This window comes from Stylophora pistillata, chromosome 8 (assembly GCF_964205215.1).
Source record: "Stylophora pistillata chromosome 8, jaStyPist1.2, whole genome shotgun sequence".
NCBI classification, from domain to species: Eukaryota; Metazoa; Cnidaria; class Anthozoa; order Scleractinia; family Pocilloporidae; genus Stylophora; species Stylophora pistillata.
The window spans coordinates 23,969,670-23,981,113 of NC_142526.1; the positions used below are offsets into that span (position 1 = coordinate 23,969,670).

At 40.1% G+C, this 11,444-nt stretch overlaps 1 protein-coding gene and 1 pseudogene across 1 annotated transcript; both read right to left on the bottom strand.

Moving 5' to 3' along the window:
• Positions 1-331: 331 nt before the first annotated feature.
• LOC111342056 (monocarboxylate transporter 4) lies at positions 332-7,663 on the bottom strand. The gene is made up of 5 exons (XM_088731516.1): positions 7,262-7,663; positions 4,204-4,454; positions 2,190-2,767; positions 753-1,122; positions 332-471 (listed from the first exon to the last, which is right to left on the bottom strand). Exons 2-5 carry the CDS (start codon positions 4,382-4,384, stop codon positions 332-334), a joined length of 1,269 nt encoding a protein of 422 aa, XP_088587642.1. The 5' UTR covers positions 4,385-4,454; positions 7,262-7,663.
• Positions 7,664-7,931: 268 nt separating this feature from the next.
• On the bottom strand, positions 7,932-11,100 carry LOC148725598 (uncharacterized; annotated as a pseudogene).
• Positions 11,101-11,444: the final 344 nt, after the last annotated feature.

Consider the following 11,444-nt stretch of genomic DNA (forward strand, 5'->3'; position numbering starts at 1 on the left):
TAGCACTGAAAGACGCGCGTTTCTCCGCTCCCGGAAAGATTGGAGACGAATTGGGGGGAGGTTTGTCGGGGTCTGGTACTAATTATCATTACCAGTGCCAGACCCCCTGGCAGACCTCTTACCGACTCGCGTTGCTCAAGGCCTCGCAATTTCCCGCGGGCGAAGAGCTAGTGCCGAAGCGTAGATAGTAAGAAGGGCCTGCGTCGACCATCACTCTCTGATTGGCCAACTGGACCATGTGTGCACTTCATTTATCAAATTTTTATAAGAATTTTTATTGAGCATTTGTTTGAAATAGAAAATCTTAAAAACAATTTTCACAATAAATATCTCAGGGTATGGGGTCCTCTGGGGCGATTTGAGGACTTGTAATGCAATATGACAAGAAAAAAATACAACCAGCCAATGTGTGAAACGTTCCCGCTATGTAGAACGTCAGGGAATATGATCCGGATACGTCGGCCAGGAAACCTGGGGAAAAAGGATAAAGGAAATTGATGAAAGGAACTACCTTGAATAGGTTTGGGCGGTATGTTTCAAGATGCTGATAAAAAATCAATTTACGAAAAAAAGAGGCTAGAGTCTGAACTCCGTAGAAAGAATGTGTTAACTTGTTAAAATAAGCACACCATTCAGCTTGAATAAAAACTCCGTAACTTCTTACAGTTCCAAAGAAAGGGATAACAAATTTGCTTGAACATATGCAGGCAGGCAAATGTACTCAGTCACCAACTGAACTGAAATCCACTCACCTCCAAAGGGGGGACCTACTGCTAATGCAATCGCTAAACAGAAGTGGAAGAATCCAAATCCTTGAGACCGTTGTTTTGGGGAAAGCGTTGCCATCGTGAAGATGTTCATTGAAGAGACTATAGCTCCGTCGGCAACAGCGTAGGCGACAAAACAGGCCAACAATTGGTTGTACGACTTCGTAAAGGTGGTTAAAGCTGCAGTTACTCCAGCAACGAACACGGCCACTTGCATAATTAGCCTTGGATACGATCTATCCTTGTCACACACGTGACCTGTTAAGGCTCTCATAGCAACTGTCACTATTCCATTCCAAAAGTACATCATAGATACGCGGTTTGCGTCAATGCCACGTTCGTGGCAGTATTCTGCCTGCAAGAGGGCAAAAGTTATCTGAGCTAACTAGCATAATTGATGGGAATTGCTTTACAGGAGCACCTAATTATTTCATGAGCTGTGTTAGGGATTGGTTTATAGGGAGCACCCAATGATTTTTCCTTTCTCTCCTGCCTTTTCTACAAACTTAAAAGAGGGTAAAAAGCCGAACCCCCTTTGTGGGCACCACCTTTTTCATTCGGGCTCAAACAATAACCTACTCTCGCTACAATTTGACTAGAATCCTTTTCAACAAACAAGATTAAAAGACTCGCTTTTATACATATATCTTATTAACCAAGCGCGAGGGCCGTACTGGGAGAATATCGGCCCGAGGTCTTGACAGTACGGACCGAGCGCAGCGAGGTCCGTACAAAAAAGACCGAGGGCCGATATTCTTCCAGTACGGTCCCGAGCAAGCTTTGTTAATAAGAGATTTATTATGCGACTGAAGTTCAAAGGGACACAAGTGCGGTATCATTCGGGACCATTCGGGACAGTGCCCGGTCCAATACTGAGAGAATATTGACCGGCAATAGAGCATTTTGATCGGTTGATTTTAGTTATTGGCCCTCTGACTGCCCGAGTCGTGTAATAATTCTTGTTAAATATTGATAAATATGCAAACAGATTCTCAAGACAAATTTATGCAGATAAATTTTAACGACAAATTTTTCTATAAAATAACTCAGCGTTTCCACGTAACCTTGACGCTGTTATCAGGAGGATGATGATTATTCTAAGAGAGCAAGGAGTCCTGATAAATTTGAATGAGTTAATACCAGGCAGCACCAAACAGAAATAGCATGACACGAATAAGTAACGGCGTTGCGATAACACTGAAACGTCAAGCTAATAGTAAAAGTAAGGACTATTGCTATATCCCACGAAAGCAAGTTTGTTGTCCCTCCCCTCCGATCTCTACAAGCATTTCGACAAGGTTCCCTAATGGTTAAGTGTACTCATTTTATAATGAAAAGGCGCAACGCAAGAGCAAAGTATGTTTCTCAAAATGTTCTGGAGAGAATGTGAGTAACACGCTTCATTAATTCACAACAATTTACCATGTGAACTAAAGGGACAGTAAGACTGCAGAAGCACGCGGTACTTCCTATCAAGTGGACAATGTATTGCTTATTTTTCAAGTATGAAAAATCTAGAGTCGAGCACAACTTTGATGGCTCCTTGACTTGGTCAGTACTCTCTTGGTCGTTGTCTTCTATGTTCAAGCTAAATGAACAAGACAATATGCAAGTTGCGAAGGACATCCCTGCCATGGCAATAAATGTGACTCTCCAGGAGCTCACTGACAACAAGGCCTGAATGATGGGGCTCATTACAATTAATCCCCCTCCGCACCCCATGAGAACGAGCCCTGTTGCCAAAGAACGCCTCTTGATAAAGAAGGTAGGCACGATAGTTAGCACAACAAAGTAGGTGCAGCAACTCCCAAAGCCAAGCCCAACGCCAAACGTGAAGTACATCACGGTCAGATTTGGGGCTTGCGAAGTAGCAAGGAGGGCCGCGGTGGAGATAATACCCCCGACAATACCAACTGTACGGTGATTGAATCGATCACATAGAAGCCCTACAACTGGTCCAAACAGACTACCGCATGCATACGCTAGAGAGCCTACCCAAGCTGAAAGAACAGACAAAAAACAAAACAACGGTCTCGCGGGGAGCAAGCACTTTCTCTCGACAGAATAATAATGAGGTGATTTGGTTACATCAACTGAGCTGAAATTGTAAATTGGCCACCGTAAAGAGTTAAAATGCTGACGTCTCGAGCGTTAGCCCTTCGTCAGAGCGAATAGTAATGATAATAATAACAATAATAACAATAAAGATAATATATAATAATAATGATAATATATAATAATAATGATAATATATAATAATAATGATAATATATAATAATAATGATAATATATATTAATAATGATAATATATACTAATAATGATAATATATAATAATAATGATAATATATAATAATAATGATAATATATTTATCGTCGATGACGTGGGAAGTGGTCGCCCAATCTTCTGAGCAACGAGGCTCATGTATAAAACGGTGGACCAATAAATAAGATCTTAGTCAAACTTTACCCATGAAGTTTTTGCATGGCCAAAAATTTAATACATTGTGAAATGCTAACGGAAGTATCCATGTTTATTTAACAGAACAGGCGCCTAGAATACTTTTTTCATTTGTTTTGATTACGTACGAACCAGTACCTGCTAAATTCATGTTTTCAAGAAAGCTTTTCTCGTTCTGCCTTGGTAATTAGTCTAAATCAAGTTTCCTAAAGGAAAGTTTTCGCTTAATTTAAAAGACAGAGAAAATAATTAATAACCGCGCTCTTCTACGAGGAGAAGACGATTTGAACTCCGACAAGTAAAACGGTAGAAGGCGGTACTTTATCACGCGTACATCTATGCCCGGTACATAATGATGTATACTGCACTATGATATTACTACATGATTTTTTTAAGACTGTGGCGACCGACTTAAGCTATATTAGTGTTCAACCCCACCAAGCCAAATTACAGCTCAGCCCCTCATGTACAGCTTAGCATTCACAAGTGCAGTTCTCTCAACTAATCAAAATAATTGGCCTCGATGGTTAATTGTTCGAAGGGAAGACATAGCTGTACAGTGGAACCTCGATTTAGCGAAGTGCCAAGGGACTGGGGAAATTGGTTCGTTAAATCGAGGGTTCGTTATCATATCGAGGTTCTGTGGCATACATTTTAAGGTAACTTTAGCCGGGCTGAAATTGAAGTACGGTTGGTTATACCGAGGACTTCGTTATGTAGAGGTCCGTTAAAACGAGGTTCCACTGTAGTGGATATTTTTACGCTTTATTAGCGCGTGAAATCGTCTGTAAGCCAGTATCATTAGATACATAGAACCTAGCTGCCATCTCTGTTTATGTATCCTAACAGACAACGATTCAGGTGCATCTTGCAGTACGTCTCTTCTTTATACTAGATGTTTTAAGAGAGTATGGTAATCTGTCGACACCAACTACCTAACTGAGCAACAGAAAGGGAAATTGAAACCGATTTCCTACCTGTCTTGGCTTTTCCTTCTTTGAATTCGTGCAGTAGCACTGGGAATAAAATGCCGTAGGAATACGAACAGCCAACGGCGATCAAAATGCACAGAAATCCACAGAAACATATAAAAAAAAGCGTACGGGCCGTCAGGCTTCTTACAGCCCTCCAGGTATCGAGAAATCCGCTTGAAATCATTACATCCTCTCATATGTTTCTTGGTGTTTTCCTTTGGTAAGAAAAGACTATTATCTTCTGGTCCATCCATCTAAGCAAAAGTTCAAATTAGATTAAAATTCTGTTTTTAGAGGAAGAAATTAAAGTACTTGCGTTGAGATGAGTCTGTGTAAACAAATTCATGAATACCTGACGAGGTTATGCACGCAAATGAAGTCGAACTGGACAACAAAATAATGAGAACAGATTATAATTATTTTGTGAAAAAAATTTCCTCACCTTGACCAGACAGAAAAAGTACGATATTAAACGGATGCCTAAATATTATTCAATATTTATTAATAATCATCTTAGTCTAAAAAGTGGTAGCAGCCACGGTTTGATGAGCTGATAACAAAATAACAACAAGTGATGCGCTCTTTCTAATTATAATGATTTTTTCTCTAGGGATGTCTTACTATACTGATGACGTTTTTGAGCCAAGTTTATTATATAGCTTTTAAAAGTTATTGTTTACCTAGTCCTTTTTGTATTTTTGTGGTCAACTCTGCGTTTTCTCAGAACTGGCCCATGCAGCAACAGGTAGATAGCTGGTGCCAAACCACAAAATCGTTGTGGGTTCTTCGTGGCTAGTGTGCAGCCGCCCCCTACCTTCCAAAAGGAAATATTTTGGGGCCTTGGGGGTGGCTGTACTCAGGCTAGGTCCTTCGCATCAGAATTTGTTTTTCTTATGTAGAGGGAAGAAGGAATGAGAGTGACGTACCCTCCCCTCTCCTCTCGCATACCTTTGACTCCAGTCATCCGCCCTTTATTAAGAAACACTACAACTCTGAGAGAGTGGTAATAGAAGATGGAGAAAATTGTATTCTCCTTCTCCTATTTACCACCCCCTCCCCCCTTCTCTCGTACTCTCCCCCCCCCCCTTCAGTCCCGTCGTACCCTCCTCCTTGCTAGTTGCAAGGTACATCGAAGCAATCGACACAAAGAAAGCATTCATTAATTCATTAGAGGACCACGTCAAAATAGCCAAAACTGGGCTTGAATAGACAAATCGAAGGAGTTCAGAATTGCTCTCCTTTCGTAAAATTCACGACACGTCTTCACGTCTTGAATTGGCATTCAGTACTTTCATTCCAACGCGGTCGATATTGGCCTTGAAATTGGTGGGCTAGCATCAAATTAACCAGTTTGTACATTTAGTTATTCGAGGTTCTCAATGAGGTTTATCGTCAGCCTTCAAAAAGTTTAAAATTTAACCCTTAACTGCCTAAAAAAGAAATCAAATGGTTTCGAGTTCATTTAAATTTCAGTAAAAAAAACCCGTCAGTTGATATCGAATAATCTTCAGATTAGTAAACCTGTCTACACTCAGTAGTTAGCTCCACTTATTTCTTCTAATATTCGTCTTAACTAATGGTCTGAAAGAATTAAACGGCTTCATTGAGGGTTGAAATTAAGGCAAATGAAGTCGCTGTTGCAGTTTGGCCATTATTCCAGAGTAAATGAAAATAAACTAGGGAAGGCACCACTATTTCGTGAACTTACAGTCTATTTTCGCTATATAAAAAGCGCTCACAAATGTAATATGGTGTTACTGATTGCTAAAGAACAGCTGTAGTTGATGGGCATCGTACACAACCAGGATGATGGGCTCCTGACACAACACACTCCGATGTTTTTTCTGACTTACACAGCGCATTGTCGAAAACACTAAATGGAGAGAATACGGAAAAGAGGCCGGGAGGAGTGAGAAACAAACTCTCTTTCTGAAGCGCTTTCTTCTGCCCGTATTGGTCTGATATTTTTATATACAGACTTGAATTAGATGCAGAAGTTGTTAGACAAGATCACTCTTAATATCATGCAAGGACAAACTGGTTAATTCTCTCCCACCCTCTTCCCCCACCCCATCGAGTTCTTATGCTCGTTCTTGCACTTCAGTGGGCAAAAACTTTAAGTCAGCTGCAGACCAGGCTGCAGACATGAAGAACATGAATATATCAATGACTTCGAACGAATATTCAACCTTAAGACTGTTTCAGATAAGCACCAATTGCTGCTGTATTATACACAGGACACAAAAACGTGAAGAACTTAGACTGACTTCTTTGGGGGGGGGGGGGGGGGAGTGAATTAGATTATTTAAAGCACAGACCAGCTTCAAAATACTTTACCTCTTAAGCGTGATGTTTATACATCTACTGTGTCCGCGAAAAGAAAAAATTAAAATTTTAAAGGGATCTTATCACGTCATGGGCTATTACGAATACCGAGATCTCGAAAACTCAGACAACTCGAGCAACCCCAACAAATTAAGCAGATGTGCAACCGGTTCACCAAATTGGTCTTGGTCGAACGTGACAACAAAAGCATTGCAATGCTCTTCACCGCTTGTCTGCATATGAAAACTTTTCAAGAACTCACTTTTTGTTACCAGGGGCCGAAAAGAGCTACAGAGGAATTTTATTTGTTTTAGAGATCGGCGAAGCGATGATCATCTGTCGGCGAAATCAGGGTTACATTGCGAAAAATATGATTGAAATGTATAAACTCTAAAAATACTTGCTCTATTGAAAAATTACCAGTAGTTTCTTGTTATGTAATTAAGCTATTCAGTACTTGTATCGATACTTTTTTGCTTCTCTGCATGAATTGTAGATTTTGTGCAGGAGCTGCAACTGAACGTGAAATGAAAAGCCTCCCAGATTGATTGCCGGAAATCGTCTCAAAGTCTTGAAGATTGTGCTCCGTTAACTCTCAATTACACATATACTTGTTTATCTTAACGAACGGAAAGGACTAACTTACTAACTAACTAACCATTCAACGTACATTTTAAACAAAATCATATCAGCTGTATGTTTTCTTTAGGGGAACCTTCGAAGCAATTCAACAAACCTTTATTTTCGTGACCTTCAAGCGGCTTTCCATTGGCAATAGAGTTGAGGTCGGGGTCACATAAGCGATCTCCAACTGGTGAGGGCACCAATAAGGATCAGAGTCGTGCTCGACGGACTCGGAGTCGACAGAATCAGAGAATTTCCATTTCTTCACATTCGGCTCATTACTACAAAACTCTTGATCCATTGCGTGATCCATGCAAAAATATTATCGGTTTGCTTACCGGATAGAACGTCAAAATCACGTGCTCGAGGTCAACGTCTGAATTGTGCAAATCTTGGATGAGAAACGTATCTTTTTCACAATAACTTCCATAGTTCCAAGGACCATTGAACAGTGATAGAATTACTGTCTGGTCTGGACCCGACTCGTCTTCAGTCATGCGCAGTGAGGAAGAAAAAGAGACATACATTTATCAACTTTGCAATACGTTCAAATGAGGTCTATCTGGCCTGATCTAGCAATGTAAGAGCTTGAAATAAAGAGAGGTGCTTTTAAACGGGTTATGCGATTGCTATAATAGCAATGAAGCAATTTATGGGTTTGAAGAACGAACATAACTTGTTTTATAGGTATGTCTTAACTAAACAGATAACACAATGGTCATTGTTGCGGTTTATCCTAGCTAAAAGGCGGCGGACTATCCAACTTAATTCAAAAATTCGATTCGCTGCTGTGTTTTTCAGGTAACCTCTGCGTTTTCCCAAAATGAGCCCAGCATGAGAATTTGTCATTATGGACCGCAAAACAAAGAATGAGGCTAATATCCAGCCATCTTGACCAAACAAGCTTGGTCAATAAAATGATTTTCATATTGCAAAAAGATTTCGTTTAAGAATCAAGAATGACGTGTTTATTTCGAGAACCGGGAAAGTAAGCCACCTTTGTTTGTGGCACATAAGCCCAAGAGGGTCGTTTATGTTTTCTTTGTTTTGACTTTCTTCTGCCGCTTTTTACGACGTCATCTCCGACATTGTCCAAAAGTCACGAACTTTGTAAGTCCGCTCCAGACCCTTTTTTTCTTGCGCGGGATCAAAGTGGGCGATCCATCTTGCCCGCTCGGGTAGCCAATCAGAACGCAGAATTCACTTCATATCACCCACGGGCGCTGCCAGCTATATATTTAAAGTCAATATTATTGATATTTCCTGAAAACATTGCCTTCCAGACTACGTAAAGGTATTAACGTACAATTTACCTCTCAAAGGGGGACAGGTTACCAGTGTAACTGCTACACACAAATGGAAAAAAACAATTCCTCGGAACTTTTGTTTCGGGGATAATGTGGACAAAACTAAAACATTCATCGACGAAGCAATAGCACTTTCTATCAACCCATAAACAAAAAACATGTTAGAAGCAGATAATATGTGGACCACAAATTCATTGATATCAAGCCCCGGAGACGAGAACTGTGCACCTCATGATCCAGATAGAAACATTTCTCCCTAAGTAGTCGATGCTCGTCCGTTGAAGAAAAACAACTGCGCAACTTTGTTCTGATCAATTCCGTGCTCTTGGCAGTAACGACCCTGCGGCATGAAACGGGAAATGAACTGAAATGAAATGAAATGAAATGATAAAGGATACTGATATATGCTGTGATTGATGGTTATATGGGAAGAGGGTAAGAGAGAGAAGAGAGCAAACCATGTTTTATAATATAGGAAGGATTACGTAAACATCCTGAAGAATTTTCCTTGCTGAAAAGTGGACCCATTCTACACATGTAGATAGAATTTCTTAATTTGCTTCGAATCAAAAATATCTCCTTATTAGTCGAAGAAGAAAAAATGACAGTGGAAAAGTAAATTGCCACACACAGGCTTCGTTACTGGCTGGCCATTTCCCTTATCAGCATGGCAAAAAGTGTTTATCCATGGGTGTCACTTCTCGAGTGATATGGTTGGGAGGATAGGTGAAGCCTGGTTGTTGAGGCCAGGCCGCGGTAAAGTTGGTCATGTGTCATTGGCTGTTTGTTCGTCCTTAAGAGAGAAACAGTTTTTTCGGTGCTCACATCTAGGCGACTATGATTCACAAAGTACCATGTATACTTTATTAGAATGGCAATACCAAGGAACAGGAACACGGTACTTGTTGCCACTAAGTACACCAGGTACTCCTTATTTCTCAAATATGAAACATCCAAACAACTGAAGAACTTCTCTGTAACTCTTGCTCGCTATTTCTCTGAGTCTCTTCTTGTTCATTTGCTGTGGCGACGTTTGGGTCAAAGAAACACGACAAAATTCCGGTCAAAAACACGATTGTTGCCATGAATATGAAGGTCATTCTCTATGAGGTGTTATTTAAAAGGGCCTGAATGACGGGGCTCATGATAAGCAATCCTCCACCGAGTACCGTCGCAGCACGGTCCTGTACATACACGATGATTTAAACCCATGTAGGATCAGATAAGGGAATTACAGTGCAGGACCTGCTCCCTCCAAATATTCCTCCTTTTTTGGGTTCTCAGGGACACATGAGTCCAGAGGATGTTGTCAAAACCACAAATCAATTGCCTCACAGTGAATTCATGTCGAAAGAGCTATTAACAAAAATAAGAACAGCTTTCATGTCTGGGAAGGAATTGTCCCAGTGAGCTTATCTGGTGTCGTAAACCAAATATGGACTGTATGTGTTGTACTTTGTAATTTACGAAGACCCATTCCATCATAATGAATTCTCATGAAAATTAATTAAGTTAAGTAGAAGCTTGGGCTGTCTTAAATAGTCAGAGTTAAGATTCAGAGTTGAACCTGTAGGACATGCCGGTTCAGTTCAATGTAATTCTAGGTCATGGAACTTGTTGTTGCACACCATATATTTTTTGCTCCAGCTGGCAAAAAGTTATGATAAGGTGTGTTGCAGAATTGCTCGCAGTTTCTTCCAGTGCATCTCATCAGAGTGAATCCTTTCAATGCTGAACTCGCTGCTTGTATATGTGACAAAGTCACACCACTTGGCACCAGTGAAGGCCACTTGACCCTCGACGTGATCATAGTAAATATGGTCCTTTTTTAGTCTGGGTATCCCATCCTTAATTTCTAGATAAAAGTGAGAGTCACTACACGCTTCTGCTAGAGAAACACCAAATTTTGAGCTTGGACATTTTATTTCAACAAGACCAAACTTATCTTCAGGACATAGCAAACAATGAAAATCATTTCGGGTTCTGGATCGACAATATTTTGATCCAACTTCTGCTTACATATTCCTCCACCCTGAAATGCAAGAATCAAAATCTTAATTCTGTATAACCCTCGCGGCAAACATTTTTGGTAAATAAATTTGTCTTACCTTTTCACGAGCTGAGCTTTTGTTGATAGTCCTTTGTTTTATTTATCTCCTCATAAAACAACAGAAGCACAAATTTTCAAGGAAACCATATGGAAGAAAATCAGGCAAAACTTGAACATTACTGCATTTCCTGTACTGTCTAGGGAAATTGACAGGTTTTTTTAAAGTTTCTGTTGACTTAATAATACAAAGAGAATACACTGATTACTCCCTTGCTATTTTACTGCTTCGGCGTTTCTTTCATGATTTAAGATAGAGATTATTAGATTGCAAGGCTGCCTCTAGTTTAAACTGGGCCTAAAATCATCCTTATAGATATCCGTCGTAAAAAAGTCGATTCTCTCAGAAACAAAAGAACTTGAAATCAGTTCTGTCAAGTCCATGAAAACAAGTTATTTGTACAATTTCAAAGTCAGCTTACATCAATCGAAATTAAGTAACGATTAGAGAAACTTGTACCTCGTGTATTCCCCCGTAGAAATCTCTGTTTGGAGGTGAGTCTGTGGGTTCAAGTTTGAGTGGGCGGCAAATGCCATTTACAGCCCGCACTTTACCGTTTGGCTCGCGAAAAGAAGCGTCTTAGAGAGGGCAGTTTGTCATTTGACCACGGGTAGTGGTAATAATTATGATGAAATATTAAGGACAAGAAGTATTTTCGCTTCCCTAAAATCAGGAATGGTGGACACCACTCACCCGTACGACTTCCCTATTCCTCTTTGCAACATTTTGTAAAATATAGAAAGGAACAAAAGGATAATTTAATTCAAAGAGGAAAAATTTCACTCTTTCCAAATCAGTTCCTCATATAATTCTATCTCTCAGTATAATCTTGTTCGTCAGATTAGCGAAGAGGAAACAAAACAACCGAAACTTGAACGCT